The sequence below is a fragment of the Canis lupus genome, chromosome 7, assembly GCF_003254725.2.
Source record: "Canis lupus dingo isolate Sandy chromosome 7, ASM325472v2, whole genome shotgun sequence".
Lineage (NCBI taxonomy): Eukaryota > Metazoa > Chordata > Mammalia > Carnivora > Canidae > Canis > Canis lupus.
The window spans coordinates 29,822,000-29,849,965 of record NC_064249.1 but is presented as its reverse complement, the minus strand read 5'-3'; the positions used below and the strand labels follow the sequence as shown (position 1 = coordinate 29,849,965).

The 27,966-nt window shown below is 44.7% G+C and overlaps 2 protein-coding genes and 1 long non-coding RNA gene across 4 annotated transcripts in view; 2 read left to right on the top strand and 1 right to left on the bottom strand.

Moving 5' to 3' along the window:
• Nucleotides 1-20,858, top strand: part of TBX19 (T-box transcription factor 19) — a 74,644-nt gene extending 53,786 nt beyond the window's left edge. Inside the window, exons 12-14 of the mRNA XM_049112345.1 lie at nt 19,097-19,146; nt 20,289-20,356; nt 20,796-20,858. Coding sequence (XP_048968302.1) covers nt 19,097-19,146; nt 20,289-20,302 — 64 coding nt within the window. The 3' untranslated portion in view covers nt 20,303-20,356; nt 20,796-20,858. The remainder of the gene's footprint in view (nt 1-19,096; nt 19,147-20,288; nt 20,357-20,795) is intronic.
• LOC112648680 (uncharacterized) lies at nt 7,541-22,129 on the bottom strand. The gene is made up of 3 exons (XR_003129215.3): nt 21,976-22,129; nt 21,773-21,854; nt 7,541-9,615 (listed from the first exon to the last, which is right to left on the bottom strand). It is a non-coding gene; the product is annotated as an uncharacterized LOC112648680 (long non-coding RNA).
• Nucleotides 20,802-27,966, top strand: part of LOC112648226 (lymphotactin-like) — a 172,254-nt gene continuing 165,089 nt past the window's right edge. The window contains exons 1-2 of one of the 2 annotated variants that reach the window (XM_035719368.2): nt 20,802-20,916; nt 27,570-27,714. In XM_035719368.2, coding sequence (XP_035575261.1) covers nt 20,831-20,916; nt 27,570-27,714 — 231 coding nt within the window. In that variant the 5' untranslated portion in view covers nt 20,802-20,830. Of the gene's footprint in view, nt 20,917-26,245; nt 26,379-27,569; nt 27,715-27,966 lie in introns of those variants that run through there. The other variant, XM_049112346.1, reaches the window with a different exon arrangement.

Sequence of the window (27,966 nt, the reverse complement as noted above, 5' to 3'; positions counted from 1 at the left end):
ATAAACAGTGTCCTTTCTCAGCCTGGAGGATGGTCTCTGGTTGAGGCAAAAGACTTTGTCCTTGACCTTGGCTTTGTCCTGTTCAAACATTTTATTTATGCCTCAATTGAAGAAAGAAACATTTTATAATCCAGCAGATGAGACAAAGCCCAGTGGAACCTAGTAACAATGACGGCAGGACAGAGATTTGAAAATACTTTCAGTGGCCTGGAATAGCAGGCTGAAGCTAACATGATGAAGTTAGAACTTCACAGATTTAAAAAAAGCAACAGTCCAAATATAGAATGAGAACTGTTTCTGGGAAAAGATCTGGGAGTAATCGGATACAGCAGCTGAAGAGATCATAAGAATTCAGAGAGACGCGGGGCCTGGGTGGAGCGAGGGGCAGCTCAGCACGTCCTAGGCGGCTGCTGCACACCTGCCATCGGGGAAGACGTGGGGCGCCAGTGGTGTGGGCAGAGCAGGCCTCTGGGTGGTTAGCAGGCTCCAGAGCAAACAAAACACAAAAAGTAGGGGGCTCTGAGGGAGGCGCAAAGAAGAGCAAGGGGGACATGAGAGTTACTTGTAAATCTTGGAAGGGATTTTAAATAGAGGTGGGAATGACTAGCTGCAGGTGGCTTCACGGGCCAGAACCAGTCATCCATCCCCTGCTACCTCTGTCTCCACCCTCTGCTCTAGCAGCCCTTCCCGGGGCACAGGATAGGAACATTGCCCACCTTTATTTCCCCTCCATTCCCCCTCCTCGTGGTGCTTTTCTTCTCTTCAAAGCACAGGTCAGCAATTGAACAACAATCTCCATTTGTTTCTGGGCAGTTTCTGTGTGGCGGGGCAACTTGGATGCTGGGCTGTGGTGTTCAACCACAGGGTTCAAACCCTGGTCCTGTTTCTTGCCAGGTGTGTGACCTCAGGCACGTTTGGCAGCCTCTCTGGACTCCATCTCCTAGAGTGTAAAATGAGGGATAATAATTGCCCCTCCTCACAGGGAACTGGTAAGCCTTGAATGTCTTCCTGCAAAGAGCTCAGGAGAGGCCTGCCCCTGTTCTCAGTACCTGCTTTCTGTCCGCGGTTGCTGTTAGTTACCACACTAGAAAGCATAGAAGCAGGAACTCTGCTTTGTTTCAATCCTATGACAAAGTAAATGAACGTTGAAAATGGGATGAGTGAATAGGTTTAACGGATGGAAGGTTTTCACAGCCAGGTGCTGTTTGGTTGTATGTGTGTTGAGGGGGGGTGGGGTGGGAGGGGCAGGGACTTGCTCCGAACCAGAGCTCTTCAAGAACAGAAGGGCTCTCAAGGGAGGTGGTGGCTCCGGCCACCAGAGAAGCTGAAGGAGGGGCTGCTGGCCCTTGGTTTGAGTGTTGGGTGCAGAGCATCTCTGCTTAGGGTGGGTGGAAGATCTTCAAGGTGCTCTGTCACTACTGAGTCAGGAAGTGACCTGATATGTGACAAAGGTCATCACTGGGCAAGAAGTGCAACTGGGGAATGACTGGATCCCCTGAGGTGGGTGCCAGGTGAGACTCCTTTGGGTGTGAATAACAGCAGCAGACTCTGGTGCTTGCAGCTCACTGGGGAGCTGGAGAAGTAGACTTGGCAAACAAATGGGCACCAGGTTGGCTCTGGTGGGTCATGGGCAGGGAGCACAAGGTGCCTTAGTTATAATTCTGGGCAATACGGTTCACTGTCTTCTGTAGTGTGAACGGGGTAGACCATCTCCTATAAAGACTCACAAAATAGGAAATTCTCCCAGATAGGGTACAGGTTGTTTGTTGAATAACTGGACAATGTGGCAAAAGTCCCTGGTCTGCTACTGCTGAAACCACATCTTCCCATTGAACTCCAGGTTCCAGGAAAATAGCGTTGTCCTACAGGCCTGAGTCACACTGTAAATTTGTGCTCAGTCCCCAGCCAGTAGCTTCTGCTTTTGCTATTCCTTCCTCTCCCTGTTGTCCTAGTTGGTGTTGTGCAGCGTGTCTCTCTGTAGGCCACGGGTGAGGCTGGCACGAGGTGGCAAAGTCCTCATTGCAACCTTACTGGTCTTGGAACACTCTTAAGAGTCCTATGATATGAACAGAAATGGTGGCCACCACATCTGAGGACACCCCCAGATGCCAAGCACTGTGCCTGATGCTCTTCTTTTCACATTCCTTGGGGAGGGTACTTTTCCATTTTGTAAGCAGATTAACTGAGGCTGATAAATGTTAAGCACCTTCCTTTGCTTCCCATCCTCCCTTCCGTCCCCTCTACTTCCCTCCTCTTCTCTCCTTTTTTTCTTTTTGCTATCTTTCTTTTTCTAGCTTAAAAATGTTTCTTTTCTTTCCACACTGTTGCCTGGACACCTTGGGAAAAACTCCCTCTTATTTCTTTGCTCTTTTAATTTGTTTAGTTCATTTTTGGACAAAAAAACCCAGATCCTTGTTATCATTAATAAATGCATGGATATTGCTACCAATGTATCTGTGTAGAGGAAGGAAAGTTCTAGATCTGAGGGGTAAGGAGTTTCTAGATCTGAGGCAGTCAGGATCTAAAGTCCTGGAGGTCATCTGGAAGATCCTCACAAGTCTTCAGGTCCCTCCTTATCCACCTCTAATGAAACTGGCTTTATTCTCCAGCACCTGATTCAGTGAGCAAAACCATTCAGTGATGGGTTGTGAGCTAGGCCCTGGAAGGCAGACAAATAATTCACTAAGAAAAGCTCATGCCCTCAAGGAACTCTTAACCCAATTTTACTCATTATTTAAAATCACGTCTTTGTATTCATTCCGTATTTCACACTCATCCACCACCTCCTCCACTAAATGGTTTTTCTTTTTGTAAGCGTGTACTATTTCAGCTACATTTTGGGTAGAAATAGGTTTTTGCAGGTGGTTTTGGAACCTGGCCACGCTTTATAAAAATAATTCTATAGGGAAATGCCTTTTTGGTAAAAACTGATTTAGGCACAAGTGGAGCATCGTCCCTTTGCACTAGGGCTGCTGGGGCGCTTTGCTGGAGGGCTGCTCTAAATCAGTAGGCCACTCAGGCCGAAAGAGATCCGTATCTGGCACCATCTGGTGTTTGGGGGCAAAGGAAGTGCCATTTTCCATGTATTCCACAACTTGACCTTATCAGGACTCTGAGAAAACCCTCAGCTGGAAATGACACCCAGAGAAGTAGATAGAGGTTTCTAAGTGGGTCCTGTTATCTCCACTGACCCGTTCACTTCGATCTCTGGGTTTTGGCTTTCCGCCTGTCCTCCTGTCATGGCCCTTCCTGGCCACCTTTCCTGGCTCCTGCCGCTCTGTCTGGATACTTTCCCTTACCACAGTGAGCCACTCTGTCCCTAGAAGTGAAGGTCTGGGAATGGAGGGAGCCATGGAGGGATCAGGAGGCAGGACTGTTGGCAATCCTGATTCTCCACAGAAACAGGCTGAGGCCTATGAAGAGCTTTGCCCACTTGGTGAGTGTGGTTATGATGATCATTAGCACATGGGATGGAAAGCTGGCACAGAAGAGAGGGAAGTGAGGAGGTGAGTGCTAGATTCTTCTGGGTTTGGAAGACTCATGAAAGGAGCAGCCACAGTGGATACTTCAGAACAGAAGCCACTGGGTGAGGATTCCTGTTCAAGAAAAGAAAATAAACAAGAGAATCCATTTTAGGTAAAAATGAGTCGTGAAAGGTGGACTGGATCCACAAGCCACAAGTGATTGGCCTTTGGCAGGAGGCCCACAGGGGGGTAGGGCGGTTTGATAGACTCTTCTCATTCCATTTCCTTCCAGCTTTAATCTTTTGGGTGACATCTGTGATGGGGCCAAGGATGTATGGGGGCCAGATGAGACAGTAGGAAGACGGCAGTAAAAACATGTGATTCTCTTAGTGGAAGGAGCCTCAGGTACACGAAGGAAGTGACTGGCTGGTTACTGATGAGACAGTTGGCATGCACTGAAGCATCTGGTTTTTGAAAACCATCTTTGTGGTTGATAAACCAGTGGTCCCTTATGTCATCACTGGCATCTAGCCCCATCTTCTGAGCACCCATGACTACTTGGAAGAGGTATGATTCAGCCAGCAAGTTGCTTATTCAGCCACTATTCACCAAATACTATTCTCTAACAGATTATTGAGGCGGGATAAGAGGAAAGGGTGACAAGACAGAAGACAAAGCCTCTTCCTTGAGAAGCCCATGATCATATGTAGGAGTCAACCGGAGGCAAGATCTGAGGCAATAAATCATACAGTTCGATACCATATATGCAGACCCAAACTGTAGGCAAACAAGGAAGGTCAAGGCCCCAATGGGTTGAGGCTGCTGGGGACAGTTGCATGAAGATTTGATTTGATTGACTTGGTTCTAGAAAAGAAGGAAGATGTCAGATTTGCAGAGAGGAGAGAAGGTTCTTCAGGTGGAAACAGGAGGAACAGAGAAGGACCTGTTTAGCAGGTGAAGGAAGGGTTTCACTGGGATGGGAAGTCGGGAGTTAGACAGGAGCAGGCCAGAGTGAGAGAGCACTCAATCCACTTGCCGGTTCAGTACTGAGTCTTGATTCTAAGGGTGGTGGGGTGAAGATGATTGGCATGGAGGAATGACAGGGCTTGAATCAAGTCATATTCGATATTTGGATAGACTCAACTATTTTTAGAGTTTAAGAAATACTCAGAGAGCACAAAGTCAAGCGCTTCATTTTAAATGTGGGGAAACTGAGGCCCAGAGAGGCAAGAAGGCTGTCCGGTGAGTCAGTGCGACAGTCAGGTCTCTGATCTCACCCTGTGTCCAGGCTTCCTTCCCTCAATGCTTCAGGGTCCCATACTCTCTGGAATACTGCAGTTACCACCTTTTGGGAATCAGTATCAGGCTGTACTCCTTCCCTGTGCAGCACCCCCTTGTCTGTCTGGGATTTGGATATCCTCAGAAAAGAAGAACCTTCTTCCTGGCACTGAGAGCTGAGTCCAAAGAATGATTGTATCTGGAATGACTGGGGAGTTGGAAATACGGCTGATGACTAATTTATCATCCAGTTTGGACATTTGTTCTTTCATCAAATATTTATTGAGCGCCTACTGGGCAGTAAGCATGGTGTGACATGCTGAGGAGACGACTGGGTTTTTCAGGCTAGCGGGAAGCAAGCGATTAGAATATAGTTTAGGAAGTGGCTTGGGGGTGGTGAATAACTGGGAGATGTAGAGCATGAGGAGAGGCTACTGAAGCCAGTGTGGCCAGGGGCTGAGCAGGTGGGTGGGCAGGACACCAGGAGCTCGTGGAGCAGAACCTTCCAGAGAGAAGAAAGTCCAAGTAAAGGCAGAGGGTGGGGAGAGAGATGGAGATGGAGATGGGGGGCATGCAGATGCACATGCAGGGTCTGCACTTGGCTCTGGGTCTGGAGCACTGCCTGTTGGCCCTGGGATGTTGGGTGAGACCAGAAAGTTAGGTAGAGCAGACGGTGATCACATGTGTAGACCACTTAAGGGGCCTGGAGCTTAAATGCTGGGCAGTAAGGAGCCGTTCTTTATTCAGTAGGAACATATAGGACACTTACTCTGTGCCAGATATTGTTCTAAGCCCAATGTTAACTTCAGTCAGTCTTTTAAGCAACTCTTAAAAGACAGATACTATTATTATACCCATTTTTCAGATGAGGAAACCAAGGATCAGGGAAGTTAAGTCACTTGCTCAAGGTCACCCAGGGAGTAATTGGATAGTCAGGATTTGAAATCAGACAGTCTGGCTCTAGCATTCATGATCTTAGCCACCATGATGTGTGACATCATGTAAGAGAAGTGACATGGCCAGATAGGAGTTTTAGAAAGACTGCTCTGGCTGCAGTGAGAGAAGCACGGAATGGGTGAGGACATGGCCTGTGATGACCTGTGTTTGAGAATGGCTGGACAGGAAAGCATTTGTCATCTGCAGCCAGCCCAGAGGAGCTGACCTTGAATCCAGAGGTCACAGCTGCTCCCTGTCTGATGCTGATGATTGAGTCTGAAGAGTGTCTGGACTAGCACCCGACACTTGTAGGGACAGCCAACTCTTCCCTTCCTTTGTAGGTTCTCTGGTTGGTCTAATAGTTGAATGGGCATAAGACAGAGTAAGAGGATAGAAGCAAATTTAATTTCATACGTACAGGAGCCCCAAAGATGTGAGAGGCCTCAAGCTACTCAGGCAATGGAGGCTTCTATGCATCCTGAGCTAAGGAGAAGGGGAGGGAGTTTGGGGTCTCGGCGGCAGGGGGACAATTCCCAGGAAGATGGAAGAGCAAATGTTTAGGAAACCAATGTGTGTCAGGCCACTCAGATAAGTCTTTCTAATATAAAACATTATTTCCAGTGTTAATGCTCTTCCTGGTATAAGCCCTTGATCTACCTTCTTGCAGGCAGTTAAGAGAGACATAGACAAAACAAAACAGAACCTTTTCTGAGTCTGCTGAGTCCTGATGCCTTTAGCTCAAAACAATCCACTCGTCAAAGTGGCATATTGTGGGGTGACGTCCTCTGCTCCCTCACTGTTCGGTGACAGAGGCAACAAAGGAGAAAAGGTCAGGGAAAGTCGGAATTAGGTGAGCAGAGGGCCTTCTGAGTGCTCCCATGGAAAGCAGAAAGCAGGGGTTGGGGGCAGAAAGGGAAGGCAGGCCAACAGTCTGCAAATTCTCCATGGGCAAGCTGCGGCCTGCAGGGGGACAGGGTCAGAGGCATAGTTCCCAGTGGGGTCAAGGGACATCCCACAGTGGTGAGGGGCAGCTGGAAGGCTGGCGTGTGGGTGCAGCGGTTGGTGAGAGGGAGCAGCACTGCTCTGCCAAGCTCAGCTCTGTGTTTTGGCTGCAGAAACTCCAGCCTGGCCTCTGGCTCTGGCTTGGCTTCTGGGGCAGGGGCTCTTGGGAGGGGAGCCTGCAGGCGGGGAGCTGGAAGCAGGCAGGAGTCCTGAGGTGCTTCCACCTCAGCCTAACTTCCCTAACACCTGACACAGCACACAGCATAGAAGCATGCTCAATAAGCATTGGTGGATGGATGAATGAATGAATGAATAAGTCCCTGCATTGCCCATCAGGCTGTCACACGAAGTCATTTTATAGCTGGGGGTATTGAAGATAGGAGGAACAGACAGAAATGAGGGATCATCATTTGCTCCTGCTGCTGATAATCATCAAAGATGTCTGTAGGGCTTTGCATTTTGAAAACCCCGACCAGGGAAGAGTTGAGGGGGCATCATGCCTGCTCTGAAGGAGGGCAGTTGCCACTTCCCTCATAATTTGAAGCCTCTGAGATATTCTTCCTTTTAAAACAGAGAGAAGTGACCAGCAGGTGAAAAGCTCATCTTGCAAGAAAACCCAGCTGAGCTGCCGAGCTGCTGTGGGGAGGGCGGCAGGCTGTCCTTGCCCCCTCCCTGCTGTAGGCTGACTCATTCCCTCTGCCACAGACAGATTGTGTCTTGCGTGGGAGCTGCTATGCAGAACTCAAAGCTGTTCTCTGAGAGTTACAGGAATTACAACCTGCTGAAAGGAACAATTGATCTAAATATGTTCTTTTAATGATATTTTAGTTTTATTATCATTTTATTAATGGGTTCCTAAGAAGAAACAGCAGGTCCCACGGTCTTCAGAAAATCATTTGCTTTTCTCCTTGGGGACACTTGGTCTATTGGCTCTGAATTCTAAACCCTGCAGTGTCAGGTCAGGCCTCTGTACCTGGCATAAATCCCAGGATAAAATCTCTTTGTATGGCTGCTGCCTTGGGATCAGAATCTCTGGGCGTGCTCCCCCAGCAGATGGCATCACCCAGGGATCTGATGACTTAGCAAGACCCTGAAGAGGCATTATGGGCTCATTATTGTCAGGATATGTCAGAACAGCTGACAGCTGTCAAGGCCTCCCGGGCAACAAGGAGCAGACACTGTATGTGTTATATTTCCAGGTGCCCAGACTGAATGCTCTCCTCCCCAGGAAGTGACCTGGCTGGCAGGGGTCCACCCTTCACCCCAGATGATTGCTTTTGGTTCTTTTCCCTGGAAGATGCGGTGAGAGTGAGGTTTCTAACCATTCCTCATTTGCAAAGCTCTGGTAGTGGCTGGTGGTTGCTGATAAAGCAGGTGGTGTTCAGGTCAATTTTTATTGTGTGACATGAATGAGAGAGGGCTTTCAGGTCAGCAAGTTGTCTGCTGGATATTGTCAGGGTCAGGCTGCTCGGAGCACCCGGTTGGTTTGTTAATCTAACGCAATTACACAACTGTTTGCCGAGTGCCTCCTGGAGGGCTGGGGCAGAAAAGTGAAAGGTAGGCTCAGCTTCAAGGAGCCCACAGCATAGCAAATGATTCCCCAAGAACTTGATAAAAATGCCAAGAGCTCAGCTTCCCCATATATAGAATGGAGGTAATAAAAACCTAATAGTGATCTTCAGGGGATATAAAGGAATAATGGACGCCAATAAAGGATTCTGTACGTTATCTGGCATATGGTAGATGGACATTATTTGTTGAAGGAATAAATGAATAAAGGTTAATCAAAGCAGCAAGGGTTGATCAAGCATGTATATTGTGTTGATAGGTACAAAGTCTAAGCTAGGATCTTAATGTACCTGCAGGTGGGGAGAAGTACCGGTTAGGTGGCGACGGGCAGATCTATTACCCAAGTCAGGGAGTGTGAAGGTTGGAGGTTGACTCTCAGGTCACAGAGGGAATGCTAGGTAGAGACACAGAATCAAAGGATCGACAGAGTAAGGGGGCTTTGGGTGACTGTAGCATCCAGAGTGCTGGGTTAATGAGTGTGGGTGGGCAGAGGAGGGTGAAAGGAGTGGAGACACAATGAGTGAGTGGATTTCGAGGCGGGAGGCCCTGTCTGCTAGGATATAATGGTGTTGGAGGTGTGTTTGCATGGGCTGGCCTTGTTTCTGAAAAGAGGGAGAAGAAGGAACTTCCCTCTTGGAGGCACTTCCATTCATCCCTGACTCCTTGGTCTGAGCACCTAGTAAGTGTTGTGTTAAAATATACTGAGTTGAATGTTGCTTCTCTTTCCACTGCTCCTACCAGCTTTCAGCCCAGTAGTACAGACCTTGACTCCAGAGCCAGGCTGCCTGTGCTACATCTGCTCTGCTTACTAGCTTGTAGCCTTACTAGTAATCGCTCTGCCTCAGTGTGCTGGTAAATATGAACGATACCTCATAGGGATGTTAGGGGGTTGGATGAGTTAGTATAGGCAAATGCTTAGACTAGTGCCTTAAATTCTGTATAACTTTTGGGCATTATTATTACTACTTTCATCATTGACATAAAGATCCATGTGATTCTGGAGGGTAATCAAAAAAGAGAGTCCTGATTTGGAAGGAGGACCTTTGGATCTAATTCTACATTGCCTAGGGCCTGGCACATAGTAGGTGCTCAGTGAATGCTTCTTATTTTGAATTGTGTACAGTGGAGTTGCAGGCAGAGTGAGGCAGCGTGGACAGGTCAGAATGGGAACTCTGTCTGCTGAAGCTGAAGTAAGAATGGGAGACAGCCTTGGGGGCTATGGGGTGGCATGGGCCAAGCCAGGCTGGGTCAGACCTAGTGCTGAGGATGAAGGTCAGGAGGAGGAAGCATGGGCTCTGCTGTCTCCTTTGTTGTTTTGTCCTTTCTCTTCTCCATCGATTGGAAGGCTGGCATGGAGATGATGGTCCTGGAAGAAATAGGTTTTCTTAAGAAATGCCTTTGACAGGGCAGCCCCAGTGGCTTAGTGGTTTAGTGGTGCTTTCAGCCTGGGGTGTGATTCTAGAGATCCAGGATCGAGTCCCATATTGGGCTCCCTGCATGGAGCCTGCTTCTCCCTCTACTTGTGTCTCTGCCTCTCTCTCTCTCTCTGTGCCTCTCATGAATCAATCAATCAATAAATCTATCTTAAAAAAAAAGAAAGAAATATCTTTGACATTTAACCCCACTGTCCAAACATGGTGGAGTGTACATAGTGGGAGATACACATGGGTGTGCCTTCACCCATAGAGGAGAACACAGCCTTTCTGGAGGTCAAATAGGCTCATTAGGATTATTTACTTTTTTTCCCCCCCTCACTGATAAGAGATATACAGCATACAACAATTACTCCTGAATATTCATCAGTGATCTCTCCCCAGGAAGTAAAATCTTCTTGCTTTCATATAAATTTCATAAATAAATTGAAAGTATTTATGTGGAAATATTTAATCCCACTTGTACACAAAAAATTCCTACATTGAACCCTAAACCCTACTGGGAAATACTCTTCTTCAATTTTTTTTCTAGTGCACATAAACCAATTTTTTCAATGATGATGCATGTAGCAAATGCATGTGTAGAAGGAAGCAACTCTCTTCTCTTGAGAGAGTAAAATTCTCTTTCCTTTGGCCAGATAGTTGTGATGGGTAAATTTGATTTATTCCCATTATTCAGTGAGATACAAGGGGGAGTGAACCCAGGAAGATTTAAATTAGGGAAGTGACATGAATCTCTAGGGAAATCGTTACCCAGTTGCATTTGGGGAGCTGTTGGACAAGAATGATTGAGAGCGAGTGAATTTTAATGTAGATGTGATACCTTGAAGTACCACTATCTGCCCTCCTGTAGAATTGTTCACTACCTTCCTCCTCCTTTTTATTGACTGCTAGAAGTACTTGACCATGGATGCTAATGTGTTCATTTGCTTAAAAATATTAATTGAGCAACATTTGATTTTACAGCATAATTGTTTTTATACAGACCTTTTTTAATAGCAGTTATAGGTTCACAGCAAAATTAAGAGGAAGGTACAGAGACTTCCCATATGCCTCCTGCCCCCACACATGCGCAGCCTCCCCAATTATCAGCGTCTCTGTCAGAGTGGTGTATTTATTATAATTGACGAAATTACACTGACACATCATAATCACCCCAACTCCATAGTTCACATTAGGGTTCACCATTGGCACTGGTACGTTCTGTGGGTTTGGACAAATATATGACGACACGTGTCCATTATTACTGTATTGTACAGAGTATTTTCACTGCCTTAAAAGCCTTCTATATTCTATCAATTCATCCTACTTTCTCCCCAGCCTCTGTAAACCATTGCTTTTTTGCTATCTCCATAATCTTGCCTTTTCCAGAACATCATACAATTGGAATTATACAGCATGTAGCCTTTTCAGATTGGTTTCTTTTACTTAATAGTATTTAAGGTTCTTCTATGTCTTTTCATGGCCTGGTAGATCATTTCTTTTTATCATTGAATAATATTCCATCCATTGTCTGGATGGACTACAGTTTATTAACCCATCCACCTACTGAAGGACATCTTGGTTGTGTCCAAGTTTTGGCAATTATGAACAAAGGTGCTATAAACATCTCTGGTTTTTGTGTAGACATAAGTTTTGGGTACCTTTGGGTAAATACCAACCATTTGTTTGTTAGATTATGTGCTAAGAGTATGTGTAGTCTTATACAAAACACCCAAATTGTCTTCCGAAGTGGCTGTACCATTTTGCCTTCCCAGCAGCAATGTACAAAAGTTCCTGTTGCTCCACATCTTTGCCAGCAGTTGGTGTTGTCAGTGTTGCCAGCATTTGGGGTTTGTGATTTTGGCCATTCTAACAGATGTGTTGTGGCTCATTGTTATTTCAATTTGTTATTTCACATTGCAAGACATGTGATGTGGAGTGTCTTCTCATGTCTCATGTCATGTTTTTTCTTTTCTTTTTCTTAAAGATTTTATTTATTTATTCCTGAGAGACACAGAGAGAGAGGCAGAGACACAGGCAGAGGGAGAAGCAGGCTCCATGCAGGGAGCCCGACATGGGACTCGATCCCAGGTCTCCAGGACCACGCCCCGGGCTGAAGGCGGCGCTAAACCGCTGAGCCACCGGGGCTGCCCTCATGTCATGTTTTTTCATATGTTTATCTGCACCTGTATATATTCTTCAGTGAAGTGCATGTTAAATTTTGAGCCATTTTTAATCAAGCTGTTTGTTTTATTATTGTTGAGTTTTAAAACTTCTTTGTGTATTTTGGATGCCAGTTCTTTATCAGATATGTCTTTTGCAAATATTTTATCCCAGTCTGTGGCTTGTGTTCTCATTCTTTTGACATAGAGCAGAAGTTATTAATTTTAATGAAGTCTAGCCTATTATTTCATGTAATTGTCTTTCATGTATTATGTCTTATTATTATGTAAATGTCACATAATTATCTTTCATGTATCATGTCTTTGGTGTTGTGTCTAAAAAGGGCTCAACATGCCTAACGTCATCTAGGTTTTCTCCTATGTCATCTTCTAGGAATTTTATAGTGTTGCGTTTAAATTTAGGTTTATGATCCATTTTTAGTTAATTTTGGTGAAAGATGTAAGTTCTGTGTCTAGATTTTTTTTTTGCATGTGCATGTCCAGTTGTTCTAGTACCATTTGTTGAAAAGACACTATTTGCTCTATTGTGTTACCTTTGCCCTTTTGTCAAAGATCAGTTGACTATATTTATGAAAGTCTATTTCTGGGCTCTTATTCTGTTTCATTGATCTATTTGTTTATTTTTTCATCAATACATCACTCTTTTTTTTCTTTTAAGATTTTATTTTTATGTAATCTCCATACCCAATGTGGGGCTCAAAATCACAACTCAGATCAAGAGTCACATGCCCTACCAACTGAGCTAGCCAGGCACATCCTATTACTGTCTTAATTCCTATAGCTTCATAGTAGCTTCTTGAAGTAGGGTAGCATCAGACCTCCCAACTTTGTTCTTCTCCTTCAATATTGTGTTGGCTGTTAGAGTCTTTTGCCTCTAAGACTCTAACAGCCAACAGCCAGTACTTGAGAATCCATTTGTTGATATCTACAAAATAACTTTTTGGGATTTTGATTGGGATTGCATTGACTCTAGGTCAAACTGTGAAGAATTGACATCTTGACTATATTGAATCTTCCTATCCACAAACATGGGATATCTCTCCATTTATTTAGTTATTTGATTTTGTTCATCAGAGTTTTGTGGTTTCTCTCAAATAGACTTGCACATATTTTGTTAGGTTTATGTTTAAATATTTCATTTTTAGATAATGCTAATGTAAATGATATTGTGTTTTTAGTTTCAAGTTCCATTTGGTCATTGCTGGTATAAAGGAAAGCAATTGACTTATGTATTTTAATTGTGTATCCTACAACCTTGCTATAATTGCTTATTAGTCTCAGGAGTTTCTTAGTCAGTTTATTTTTTATTTTTTACACAGATGATCGTGTCGTCTGTGAACAAGGACAGTTTTATTTCTTCCTTCCCAATTTGTATACCATTTATTTCCCTTTCTTATTTCATTAACTAGTATTTCCAGTATAATGTTGAAAAGGCATGGTGAGAAGGGACCTCACCCCCTTTTGCCTTTTTCTGATCTTCATAGGAAAGGCTTAAATTTCTCACCATTGAGTATGTTTATCAAGTTGAGGAAGTTCCTTTTATTCCTAGCTTTCTGAAAATTTTTATCATGAATGGGTGTTGGATTTTGTCAAATGCTTTATCTGCATCTATTGTGATTCTTCTTTTTTAGCCTGTTGATGAGATGGATTACATTAATTGGTTTTTAAATGTAGAACCAACCTTGTATACCTGGGCTAAGTCCCATTTGGCCATGGTGGGTAATTCTTTTTATACATTGTTGTACTTGATTTGCTAATATTTTGTTGAGGATTTTTCATCTATGTTTATGAGAGATATTGGCCTATAATTTTCTTTTCTTGTAATGTCTTTGTCTGGTTTTCATATTAGGGTAATACCGACCTCATCAAAGGAATTAGAAATACCTTTGCTCTACAATCAAGTGATTGTAGAGAACTGTTACACTTTCTCCTTTAAATGTTTGATAGAATTCACCAATGAACTCATATAGGCCTGGTGCTTTTTGTTTTAGAAGATTATTAATTAGTTTAATTTATTTAATAGATATAGGTCTATTCAGATTGTCTATTAATCTTGTGTGAATTTTCATAGATTGTGCCTTTTAAGGAATTGTGTTAATCTAGGCTATCAAATTTGTAGATATAGTTCTAGTATGTGAGCTCATAGTATGTGAGTTGTACTAAAAAATTACCCCCAAATACAGTTATCTTGGGGTTCTTCCTCTTTGGACTCAGTTTTAAGAAATTCCATTCAAATAATTGTTAGAGAATAAATTACTATTCTAGGAGACCTATGAAGACCCATGGATGATGACAGTGCAGCAAGAAGGAGGGATGGAGGAGGTGTAGCAGGGGGATGAGATCAAGTTATCAAAGGAAAGAATAAAGAGATCAATCAAGTTTGAAAGATGTGTGAAGGAAGGAAAGGAAAGGTGGGAACCAATGAATGTGTAGAAATGAAGATACAGATGCAAATGGTATTTCATTCACAATTTTTGGTGGGAGATGATATCTTGAACCCAAGTTGGGCTTGTCCTAGGGTGCACACATGACAAAATGAGGGGAGGCCTGCTTGGGGCTCTTTTAGCTTGAAGAAGTGCTTCTCAACCTTCTCTAATTCATGCTGGATAGTATGATTATAACTGTATTGCACATAGAGAATGATATAATTGTATGGCACACTGGGGTTAACTGTGAGAGCTATTGATCACATAAGGAATCCAGTCTGTGATTTGTGGCTCCCAGGCCTAGCCCTGCAACCCTGGGGACTTGGGGGAAATGATATCTTCTGGCACACCAGTGACCCATTTTGTAGCATACTGGTTAGAAGCTCTGGTTTGAGGAAGCAGCTTGTCTTGCTCAGGAGAGAAAGAACTGAAGCCCACAAACTTCACTGGTGAAAAATGCCTTGGAGCTAGATATAGGTCCAGTTTTGAGTAGAGCATTCATTCTGCAGGACTCACTCTAGTTCAGGCCACTACCAGTTAAGTGATGTTTATTGAGTGCCTATTAAATACCATGCTCTGTGCAATGAGCAGAAGACCTGTGGAGCATGTGTGCATCCTGGGAAGGAAGAGGAAAGCTTTTTGTCTGAAATCTGTGAGACAACCAGCCCAAAAGTGAGGAGCTTCTGCTACTTTTTTTTGGTCAAGACACTGAGGCCTTTGGTTGTCAAGAAGTGGAAGGTATCCATTGACAACTTCTTGGGGCTGGAACAGTAGACTTAGCAGAAGCAGTAATAGGAGGCAGCAGCTTTGGCTATGGCTGAAGGCCTTTTTCAGGGACTCTGTGGATAATGAGTACCTTAGAAGCACTTCTGGGAATTACAGAGACCTTAGAAAACTGGCCAAGTGAACTGTTTGGTGAGCATGTGGAAACATATCTTGGAACTCTGCAAAACAGATGTGGAGACTTAGAAGGCAGACTGGTGATCCTGTAATAATGAGTAAGAGTAGTGTTAAATAATGTCATTATGGACTGAATGTTGTGACATGTGCCCTCCATCATTCATATGTCAAAGGCTTAACCCCCAGTGCAATGGTACTTGGAGAGGCTTTTGGGAGATAGGGTTAGATGAGGTCATGAGGGGTCCTGATCTGATGGGATTAATGCCTTTGTAAGAAAAGACACCAGAGAGCTTGCTCTGTTTCCTTGAACATGCTCTGAGGAAAGCTCATGTGAGCATAGAGTGAGAAGGCAGCTGCTTACAAGCTAAGAGGAGAGGCCTCAGAATTAACCTCCCTGCTTGTGCCCTGACCTTGGACTTCTCAGCCTCCAGAACTGCGAGAATTAAATGTCTGCTGTTAAAGTCCCCAGCCTATCATATTTTTTATAGCAGCTCAAGCTGACTAATACAGTTGTCATACCTTACCATCACTCTTGATTTGATTCTCATAACGATGCAGTCTGGAGACCATACATGTGTTTGGAAGTAGAGCCCACTCCACAGTAACATTAGAGTGGGCAGGGTGTCCAGACAGCAGGTCTCATTTCTGGGCCTTGAGTTGGGCCCTAGGCTTGGTCCTTTCCAGACTATGCCACTTGCTTCTCACCATGGCTTGCACACTGGATATCAGGATCTCCATTTTACAGATGAGGAAACTGAGACTCAGTGATTCCTAGGAAGCATGTTATGCAGATTTGGACTCCGGCTGTTTAATTATATTCAGAGTCCTGTTCTCTTGAGCAGAGCTTAAGCTAGGAATGGAAGAGCTGATCTTTTATCTAATATCTGTCTAAATTCACATTTCATGCTCTTTTAAAAAGTTATTTATTTAAGTAATCTCCACACCCCATGTGGGGCTCAAACTCAAGACCCCAAAGTCAAGAGTGACATGCTCTTCTGACAGCCAGCCAGGCATCCCTCAAATTTCATTTTCTCTACTGGTATAATTCTCTGTACTCTGGGAAGATTGTTTTCTAACTATTTTAAGTCTCTCTTTCAACCTTAAAATATAGATAAGATAAAAATAAATATAAACTTTTTTTGGAAGAAATTAGGGTTAGATACGGTCATGGGGAAAATATGTAGGTAGGTGTAAACTTCTCTGCCTCTTTAATAAAACTTTGGTTTGGATGATTTTTATAAGCAGGAAAGGATTAAGTCAAAGTGTTGAGAAAAGTGGACTGGATTCTTCATTACGTCATTTCAATCATCAGGCCCTGGAAGATTCCATTCCTTGAAAGCTAGAGAAGGCAATTTCAGGGAAGTTAGAGGGGACCTGAGACACAGATATGGGATCAAGTGCATTTGTTGGGCATAACAGCTAAGTGCTCTTGGCTGGAAGTGAATATGAGAAAGAAGAATAATGAGCCAGATTTGAGTACAATCATTTGAGGGATGTTCTGGGGAGATCACCTTCATCTTCTTCTTCATCATCATCACTAACATTTAAGCACTTTATATATTTTATTTTACTTAATATTCATGACAGCTCTATAAAGTAGAACTTGTTAACATCTGCATTTAACAGGTAAGGAAACAGGCTTGGAGAGATGGTTTCCTCATCACTGGTGGATCAACTGTGAACAATGAGGATATTGATATTACTGAGTGTTGCCTACATGGAGGGGTACTGTGCTGTCTGGGAGCAATGTGGGTTTGACTCAGTAAGCAGGATGATGATAGTGAAGATTTGGGGACAAGAAGTGATGTGTTTAGAACAGTGTTGTAGACAATTAACCAATACAAGCTAGGATGTATTAAAGCAGCAATATTGGTGGTCTGAAGATCAGTTAGGAGGGTATCTGTGGTTCAGGGGAGAGAAAAGATATTTAAACTGGGTGGTGGCAGGGGCATCTAGGTGGCTCAGTGGTTGAGCATCTGTCTTCGGCTCAGGTCATGATCCCGGGGTCCTGGGATGAGTCCTGCTTTGGGCTCCCTGTAGGGAGCCTGCTTCTTCCTCTGCCTGTGTCTCTGCCTCTCTCTCTGTGTCTGTCATGAATAAATAAATAAATAAATGAAATCTTAAAAAAAAAAAAAAAAAGCCCAGAGTGGTGGCAGAAGGCTTGGCATGGAGGGAATGGATAGAGAGACCATGAGGCTATCAGAGGTTGATGGTCCCTGAGTGAGTACTGAAGTCAAGGAGGCATGAAGGACTCCATGCTAATTTAAGATTTCAGATTTGGGCAGTGGGAGTATGATAGGCCTTCAATAGAAGTGCAAAGGGAGGTGGGCCTATTTGGTTGGGCTTAAGGGTCCCAGAGAATATCTGGCTGTATTTGTAGAGCATTTCTGCAGGAAGTCAGGTTTAGGATTTGGGCATCAGTTGCAAAATGGTGGAACATGAGGCCTTGGAAGTGTCTGTTCCCAGTCTGAGTATCTGAAGCTATGGGGTCCAGCCTTGACTCTTGCCCTTGGGGCTTTGCTTGCTCACCTCATCTCCCTATTTCTGGCCTGCAAGCTAGCCCATGTTGCAACTTACTGTGAATTAGGAAAAGCATCCTTCTTCTGGACACTTGTCTGATATCTGCCAGAAAAAGTCAAACCTATCATGATTATGAGCATACTCAAGACCACTGGAGAATCTGTTGTTTTGTGTCTCCAGTTCTGTAGCTGCTGCAGTGACTGCCGAGGCCCCTTAGCCTTTTACTTTGTCCAGAGTCACTGAGGGAGGAAAGTTTGGGATAGTAGAAACAGAACCCATATCAGGACTTTAGAGATCATGACCATTACAGGTAGAGGACAGAGGAGACAAGTACTCAGAACTTGAATGGCCCGGAGCCCAGTCTTTTGAATCACAGCTTATTGCAATTTCTCAACTAGGTCTTCTGCTCCCCAGGTTAGTTTGTTTCTGCTGTCCCATACTCAGACGCTTTTTGGTGTCAGTATAGATTTTTCTCTGCTTGGCTGGTAGGTATCTTGAGACCAACTACTGCATCTCCTTTTGCCTTTTTTTTTTTTTTTTTAGTAGACTCAATGCCGAGTCTGCAGCCCTGCATGGGATTTGAACTCACAACCCTGAGATCAAGACCTGAGCTTAGATCATGAGTCAGATGCTTAACCAACTGAGCCAACCAGGTGCCCCAGCATCTTATTATTTGCTTTTTATAGCACTTAGCATGACGAAGCAGACAGACAAGTGCTAATAAGTGGTGTTGGTGATCCCATCATCTCCCTGGGCAGAGGGTCAGGTGGCCTCACACAGCTACCTGTTAACCTGTAGGTTAGAATAAAGGACCAGAAGTGATGGCATGGTGGAAGGATGAGAGTTGGAGGGAGCCTGGAAGTATGCCTCAGGCAGAGCCATTTTGTATAAAGCAGTATAGTAGAAGATGATTGGGAAAACAGTAATTTACTCCTGGTATGTACTCACAGATTGTGGCAAATTTTTGAAAATTTCTTCCTGTTAAATCTGCCTTTGGTCTATTACAAAATATCAAGAGCACCAAAGCCATCTTGAAAGGTAATCAAATTGGCAAACAGCAGAGCTTTTTGAAAGCAAATAACTTGAGGCTGAATTGATTGCTGTTTTGATAAGACGACAGCGGTTACATCAGATGAGGGGAAGCCAGTGTTCTGAGGATTTAGGAAACGGAATAACAGCATTCCTCACTCACTTCCAAAAAATGACTCTGACCTATGTTTAATGAAATGCTGTCACAGAAAACAACTACTTTTGATTGCCTGCCTGAAAATTTTTGATTAATAATTTTACTATCAAGTAAATGGGGTAGTGACAACTTCCCATGGTAGATTTTGTTTCATAGGTGATATTTGGAATGTTCAGCTTGTTTCCCTCTCAGCTTCTCTTATGCCTCCTTGTTTTAGAGTCAGAAAATACCACTTCACACTTTATGAAGCCAGACAACAACATCAAGGTAAGTCTATGAACTGGGTGGGGGTTGTAATAAGCGTGCTTTAAAACTGTAGCACTTTGAAACACTGTATTAAGTGGTTGCAAAAGGAAAATTGGCACATCAGCGTGACAGTTTATTTTGTAGTCCTGGGTAGCTCTATTTTTGACACTGGCTGGCCTTCTCCCGCGGCTGTTACTCCTTGGCAAAGATGATCTGAACATGCCCTTTTCTGAGTCAAAATACCTTGGCTCAGTGATTCTTAATCACTTTTTTAGAGCATCATAGACATGAGTTCTTTGAGAAGCTCATGAAAGCCACACACAGTTTCCCCAGAAAAGGGCTGCATATAATTTCAGGAGGTTCAAGGTACAGACAACAAGCTGAAAACTCTGACTTACTTCATCTTAAGAACTTCAGCCACCGAACTTTTGAGTCACAGTTCACTGGTCTGCCAGTCTAGACGTCAGTCATTTCACAATGGCTCCTCCTTCTTTCTCTTGAACCCCTTCATCTCCCTTCCTAAAGCAGTGACTACATGCACAGGGGAATGAGGACACAGCCAAGAGTGAGGCAGGTCTCTCTCAGCTCTGCTTCTAGAATACTGTGCTAAAAAGGGCAGGGCCCTGAATTCATTTAACAAATAGCACTTGAGCACATACTGGGTACTCGATGTTGTGGTGAGTCTGAAAGGACGAGTGGCTAGGAGGTGGCCCCTGCCCTCAAGGGACTCACATCTACTGGTGGAGACCAGCTTCAAAACAAATGATAAAATGCCAGGTCTTGGCTCCTTTACACAGCCAGATGATGTCATGAATCCGACCAGCCACCTCACTGATGCGTAATGTTTCTCATAAAATGAAATAAGTGACAAAATTTCACAGGCAAAATGAATCAAAAAGGCATGTCTTGTCAACAATGAATGCCTTTGTACAGATTTCTCTAGAAGTTTCTGAGAGCGGGAGCATTTCTGTTTGAAGAAGTTTCTAGAAGTGGGCTTGCTAGATCAAAGGGTTTGAATATTTAAGTATTTGCTAGAGAGACCCGAATTACCTTCCAGAAAAGGTTGTGTCAGTTTCCTGCCTCAGGAAAATCCCTATCATTTATGAATGATAATAACTTGTTCAGTGATGCATTTTGCAAGAAAGAGTAATAATTCCTTACAGGGAGCTCTGTGTGAGTTCTTGTTTCCTTCTTGGAGAGCTTCACTTGTGATCTCTGGGAGAACCCCATGGTAAGAATGACCTCGCCCACTGTTGCATCTCCAGGCATGGTTTTTGGCATTTCATGTGTCCTTGTCCTCCGGATAGCCTGCTCCCAAATGCTCTGTGTCCCCGCCTCTCTCTCTGTCTCTCTCTCTCCACTGCTCTGGGCCAGGGTCTCCTTTGCTGCCACCTGCTTTGTCCTGATTCTGTTCTTCAGCAGGATGTAAGGGCCTCTGGAGGTGAACCCTAAATCGGTCCCTGTAGCTCCCGGCAATAGAGAGCATCCCTGTCTTTTCCCTTGCAGGCAAGGGGAGTGGATTTGGCTGGCACAGATCAGATTCTGGGCTGGGGAGGGGAAGAAGGGAGGAGGGTGATAGCAAATTTTTCTTTTGGCTGGGGGTGGCTTTCCAGTTTTATTTTGGTTATTGGATTTTTTGTTTTTTTTTTTAATGTGACTAATTATTGGAGCCGGTTTGAGGGCAAGAACTTTGTGCCCTGGCCTCATGAGGATCTCAGGGGATGGCGGTCAGGGCCACCACCAGCCTACAGCCTTTATGCCAAGTATATGTGGTCCCACCACAGGAGCAAGGTGAGTCACGGGAGTCACCTTCATGCACATTTGAAAAAGGGACCTTTCCCGTAGGCGAACTCATCTCTGAGCCAGAATGGTTGGCTTGGTAAGAATAAGGCAGGCTGTGCCTCGGCCCCCCACTCACACCCTCCATGGCTTGCCTCTGTGCACTAATCTGTCCACAGCAGTCCTGACTGTGGTTGCCACTCCTGGCTGCTGCTCGGAGGGCATCCACATCAGTGGCCTGTGGTGTGCACAGAGAGACACAGACCTGTCAAGGGCTCAGCAGAGGCCTTGGTGTCAGTGAACTCATCTTCCCTGGCCCTGCTTCCTCCCCACTGCTTCTTGCACAGTGATCTCTCCTGTGTTCTGGCTGCAAACACAGCCCTGTGCCAGGATTTTTCAGTTTGAGCACATTTTGTGTTTAGCTTTGGTTGGTAGCTTTTTATTCTGGGTGCAGCTGGCCTCGTGCAAGGCTTTGTCTCATTGGTTTAACCTTGGTGGTAATGCTGTAGGAGCTAATGCTAGCTGCTCTAACAGAGCAGCTCCGAAATCCCAGCTGCCTAACTCGAGAGATTTTTATTTTTGACTCACAAAGCAGTCCAGTGACTGTGTTTAATATGGTGACCAGGCTCCTTCTGTCTGCCCCCCTGTGCCACCCCCCTTTGCCATCTTGACCTGAGGCCAGCGAAGGGGCAAGAGAGGATGTAGAGGGCCTCATTTTGACCTGCAAATGGGTCGCATCACTGCTGCTCACCTTCTGTTGGTAGGAACTGGTCATATGGGGCCTAGATGTGGATTCCCTGGGAAATGTGTCCTTGGCTGGGTAACTGTTCTCAAAAATACCTTCATTCCATGGAGGAGGAACACTGACCTTTGGTAGGCAGTAGGCTCTCTCTGCCTCAGGGCTGAGCTGAGAGGGGCTTCCACTCCTGCCTGGTGGTTACCCTTCTATTCTGTGAGGAGAAGAAGTCCTTATATTTTATTGAGCAACAGCCTCTGCTCAGAGATAACCTTTATTAAGGCTTCAGGTGGGAATGGGAGAACTTTAACCTTTCTTTCTTTGATCAGACTTACCTCTGTTCCTGCTCTACCCAGTGAGTGCAGACCTCTCCGTAGTCTCTTTTCGCTCTCCAAAAAAAGTCACAGAAAAATGTGCCTGGGAGCCGCTCAGAACCTCCCTTCCACCCAACCACCCCCCAACCATTCCCCCTCCAGGTTTTTTTTTTTTTTTTTTGTGACTTTGGCTAGAGGATGACTAGGGAGAGAAAGACCATCTAATAAAGGCAGTGTCATCGCTTCCTGTGTTTGCTGAGGTGGGTGGGGGTGGGACAGTAGCTCTGAGAACTCTGAAGAGGCTCAGGGAATTAATAAAGTCTGACAAAGACTGTGGAGCCTGATCCGGAAGGGGACAGCCCACCTTCCTGTGGAGCCTTTCTTCCTTCAATGATGTCAGAAGCGGCTGCCGTTGCCTTGGCAACTTCATCACCAAGCTCCAAGGGCACACGTGCTGGTTTCAGGGCTCTCTTCCTAATGATGAAGAGCTATAGATGAATCTTACTGTCCCCCAAATGCAAGTGAATCATAGGGAGATACACTCCAGTACTCAGTGCAGTCTGTGGCCGTAGACAGCTCAAGGGAGTGGACGATACTGGAAGAATCTGGAGGACACGTAGGGGACCACGGACTCTTTCTTTGTACACAAAATTTTATGTTTTATTTTTTTTTTTAAAGATTTTATTTTATTTACTCAGGAGAGACACAGAGCGCGCGAGAGAGACAGAGACACAGGCAGAGGGAGAACCAGGCCCCGCACAGGGAGCCCAAAGCAGGACTCGATTCCTGGTCTCCAGGATCAGGCCGTGGGCTGCAGGTGGCGCTAAGCCGCTGAGCCACTGGGGCTGCCCAACTTTTATGTTTTAGAAAAAAGAAATTGCTGATCTGCCTTCTGACAGTACTCTTCCCTTCTGCCCCTTTCGGATGGAAAGCCTGAGCAAGTCACATGGCCCATTGCCCAAGAGTCTTGCTGTAGGACTGGAAGGTTCTGGAGATATTGCAGAGGTGGGCACCATTGGGTGCAGCGTAGCAGAGAAGGGGCAAAGCCTTACCTCTTGGCTACCCACCATCAGCAGATACATTCTTTTTCTTTCCATGCTCCCTTTCTGAGTAGCTGGGAAGTTCAAAAACACCAGTGAATGAAGGTGAGGCAGCATTTTGTGGTGGCCCAACACACAGGTACTTGAATCACAGTGACGCAGTGGCTCTGCTACCTCCTGCCTGTGTGAGCTGAACTCAATTAATTAACCTTATTGAGCTTCAGTATCTTTGTCTGTAAAATGGTAACAATACCAGCCCCATAACATTTTAATGAATGAATAGCACATGTGAAATGCTTAGCACAGTGTTTGGCACATAATAGGTACTCAAATAAATGATGATTATTTTTCCAATTTAGAATATTAAAATTTTCCCAGTTCAGGCCTGACACCAGCATACTTGAAGCCTTTGCACAAATTAGAAAAAAGTGCCTCGACTGCAGACAAATTGAAATAAGGTGCTTCCTCATCCAGCCTGGGGCAGCCCTTGAGCAGGTTCACAGAGTCCTGTAGCTTGGCCGAGGAGCAGAGCCCTTCACCTTAGCACTCACCAGCCCTGGCTTAGACCTCTCGCTTCCTTGGTTCTCAGCAATTTGCCTGGAAAGTCTCTTGAAAAGGTTGTCTCACAGAAACATTCTGAAAAATCTCAAAATAATAAGAGATAGAGGGGACTGAAGATGTGGCCAACTTTGACCATAGGACATCAGCTGTGAGTTGAGCAGTGCTGGTCTGTTCTCTGCTCACTCACAGGGATGTCCTGTCATGAGCTGCCCGCAGCGTCAGCTGTGTGGTTTTCTTTGTTCTTTCTTGTTCTTGTTGTTGTTGTTATTATTATTATTTAGGTTGGCTGTGGGAAGCTGGCCCTGGGGGAGCTGTAGCCTACCTGCAGATGCTGTAGGTTTTAGCAAACAAAGCCCTCCTAGTGCCACTGTCTTGTCCACTGAGCTGCAGCCGTAATGGCCGTTGGAGCGAATCATTCAGTACGTATTTGCAGGGCCCCACCACAGCCTAGGCTGAGGCATGGTTATAAAACATTAGACATAGCCTCTGTTCTCAGGGGGCTCATCTTCTAGTGGGGGAGCAGAAAGAAACCCAATGGTCATCCGGTCTTGTACACTGATGTATTTGGTAATCTCAAGTGCTAGACATTTTATAGGACAGGTTATAAAAGCTCTGGATGATGCTAAATTTCTCCAGAGAGGATTTATTTCTGCTCTGGCTGGCTATTATCCTGGGGGCATATTGCCTTAGTCGTGTTTGGGATTGAAGTGATTCAGAGCTGTGTTTCAGTTTTGTGAGGACTGTTTATTTCTTATTCACTTTTACTTCTTAGAGGTAACCCTTCAAGAGGGTGTTGGCAGAGTATTGTGCCTTCCCCAAGATGTCCGCATTCCTTTTTTTTTTTTTAAGTAGACTCTACCCCCAATGTCAGGTTTAAACTCACAACCCTGAGATCAAGAGTTGCATGCTCTACCGACTGAGCTAGCCAGGTGCCCCAAGATGCCCACATCCTAATGCTGGGAATCCATGAACATGTTAGGTTCAATGGCAAAGGAGAATGAAGGTTGCAATGGAGCTAAGGTCACTAATCAATTGCTATTAAAATAGATTGTCCTGGATTCTCTGGGTGGTCCCAAAGGAGTCACGGGGCCCTTAACAGTAGAAAAGGGTAGCAGAAGAGGAGAGTAAAGTGATGCTTAGTGAGAGGGACTTAATCTGCTGTTGCTGGTGCCAAAGATGGGGAAAGGGCCACACACCAAGGACTATGAGCAGCTTCTGGGATCTGGAAAAAGCAAGGGCACAGATTGTCCTAGGGCCTCCAGAGAGAATGTGACCCTGATGGCACCTAGATTTGAGCCTAGTGAGACCCATGTCAGAATTCTAACCTACAGAATTGTAAGATACTAAATTTTTGTTGTTTAAAGCCATTCCCTTGGTGATAATTAGTTGCAATGGGAGACAAATGCAAGGAGTCCCAGCTAAAGGGTTGAATGTTTCCCAGAGCATCCTCTTGGTGGGTCTTGACTCCATGTTTTGTCTCCATAGTGCTGTGAGACTGCTGCAAGCTTTGCCTTCTATGTCTTATATGTTATTATTCTGTCTCTTGCTTAGTGGCTTCTGCTTGCTGCTTGCAAGTCAGCAACTGTCTGGAGAGCCAGAGGGGTCCAGAGATCAGAATCACTTCTCCACACTTCTTTTTTCCCAAGGATCTGATGCCTCAGACTTGGGCTTCTTTGGTAGCCCTGAACTCGGATCTGTGTCTCTCAGGCCACTGATACTGATCACTGGTACTGATCTCAGCATTTGGGCTCATGCTGCTTGCAGATCAGCAGATCTCCCTGGCAGTAAACAAAGGGTAACTGTTGTGTTGATGTTATCATTAACTGAGTTTAAGGAACCTGGTCCCAGCTTAGCCTTGGGCATGTCATTGCCCTTCTCTGGCTCTTGTTTCTTTACTGTGTCTAATGAGGTTTTCAGCTGAGATGGTCTCCAGATTCTCTTCCATGTCTTGCATCTCCAGTTCTAGAGTCTCTGTGTAGGAGAGCACTGTGCTGGTAGGTTTGGCAGGGGTCACACAGGTGGAATCCTTGTCCAGAAGGTACTTCCGGTGTCCTTATCATATTGGTGAAATAAGGTCTGTTTATGTAGAAGAAGATTAGAGAACTGAATAGTATATTATCAAATGACAAAACAGCTCAGAGAGGCAGAGAGCAAAGACTTCAATTTGGATCTAATGAAATGGCACAGCCCAGTGTTATGAGCACTTATCTCTAGAAAAATAACCACCTTAAGCCTTAATACTTTCTTGTCAGCACAGTTTGGTTAATTAATCCATGATTAATCAGAATATATAATTGAATTTGTAAGAACTCAGGAACTGACATCATGATGGATTTTGGATCCTGGTGGAGCTGCAAGCTATCTAACCTTGGTTATTTGCATGAGCTGTGATTTAGACCTGACAATTGAGGTTTTTTTGTTTTTGTTTTTGTTTTGTTTTGTTTTTGTAAGGAAGGTGGCAGTTAAATGGATGGCCGTTGTGTTCAGATTAAACAGAATGGAATTTGGTGGTATTTTGCAAGCTCTGCAATTCAATTTGTTTTCTGGGAAGGAAGTCAAGAAAAAAAGCAATAAAAGCCCAGGGTTATATAAGCATTAGACCAAAGCTGGGACTCCCCCAGGGGGGTCTAACTTTTATTCATCTTTGCCTCCTTAGTCCCTAGCATGGTGCCTTGCCCACATAGTCCATGATTAACTGCTAACTCACAACACACTAGCCAATGACTGACTGCAAACCAGTTAACCCAATGAATAAATGAATGATTCCTTCATCCAGCATGCAGTAAATATTCAATAAACCACCCTGTCTAGGCCTTATGGAAGGTAAGGGGACTAGAATGAAAAGCTCTCCCTGCCCTGGGAGCACTTCCAGCCCACTGGGAGAAATTACATACAATGTGATGTAGTAGCAGCTTAGTGGAAAGAATGGGAAAGGTTGGGAGATCCCAGAGGGAGTAACAGAGTGAAGGGTCAGAGGGAATTTGGGAGGATTTCACAGGACAAGTGACATTTGAGCTGGGTCTTCAAGCATGAATAGATGTTTGCCAGGCAGAAGATTGGGGAAACCACATTCCACAAAGGATGGTACATGTGATGGATGGAGAGCTCCTTTTGGATGACATGTAGCTTCATGTAGGAGGGAACAGGTGATGGGACTAGATGGGTGGCTTGGAGTAAGGTTGGGAAAGGACTAGAATGCCAGTTAAGGGAACCTTGACTTTATTTGGACCTAATGGGGAGTCCTTGAAGGATTTCAATATGTGAATGACACGGTGAGATTCACATTTTAGGAACAAATTCTTGTAAGTAGTTGGTGGATAGGTGGGAGGAGAGATGGACTTGTGGCAGAGATGTTCATTGCTTGTTGGGGGTTAGCAAGTGGCACAGTGAGAGGCAGGAGGGAAGGAGGCTACAGAGTGAGGATAAGAGGCCAAAAGTTCTAGTCAAGTTAGTTACCTTCTCTGAGCATCCTTAATTTTCCTTATCTGTAAAATAGGAAAAAATAATTTCTATCTCATGGGCTATTTTGAGATTTTGATGAGAAGCCTTGCAAAAATTTTAGCATACATTGTCTGGCACATAATAAGCACTTGGTAAAAATTGGCTGCTTATTATTTACATGGGGAAAGATGACAAGAACCCTGGCTAAGGAGGTGGCTGTAGGGATGGAGAGGAGGGAGGAAAATCAGAGAAAGCTGGAATGTAGACTAGATTGGCCATAGGGAGGGAGAGAAGGGAGGAAAATCAGAGAAAGCTGGGATGTAGACTAGATTGCTGAGTCATGTTGCCTTGCCTTGGAGCTGAGAGCCGGCAGTTTTGTGCTGACTCTTACTGCAGCAGTCTGCTCTGCTGGCCTCATTATAAATCTCGGATGAGGCCCTAGGGTGTTTGACCTTGGGCTGTCCTGGCTCAGGCACAGCTGGCAAAGCTAAGTTAGTTGCCAGGAAGAGAGGCATTTCTCTGTTTGAAGGCAAATGCACGTAAACATCTGTTTTGTTGTTCCTGCCCCTGCAGGAACCCAGGCACGTTTTGCCCCTGCACCGTGGAGCATGACAACCAGCTCTGTGTGCCAGAGCAGGAGAGCCACGTGGGCCCTTGGCGCAGAGCAACAGATGCAGTCAGCATTGCGGTGGAAGCTGGGATGTGGAGAGCAGCTTTGGTGAGCCCCACGCAGGTGCTACTCAAAGGGAGATATTGAGGGTGCATGAAGGACCCCTGCCCACTCTTTCTCTTGGTTTGAAACCCCACCATTATTAGGAAGAGAATTGTTTGGATTTAAAGGCTCTTTGTCTCCTGTTGAATGCAAACACCTCAGGAAAAAGTAGTATCAGTAAGGGAAGGGATAGCAACTGTAATAAAGATAAGTAATAATGATGGCAACAACCAATATTTATGGAGAACTATTAATGTG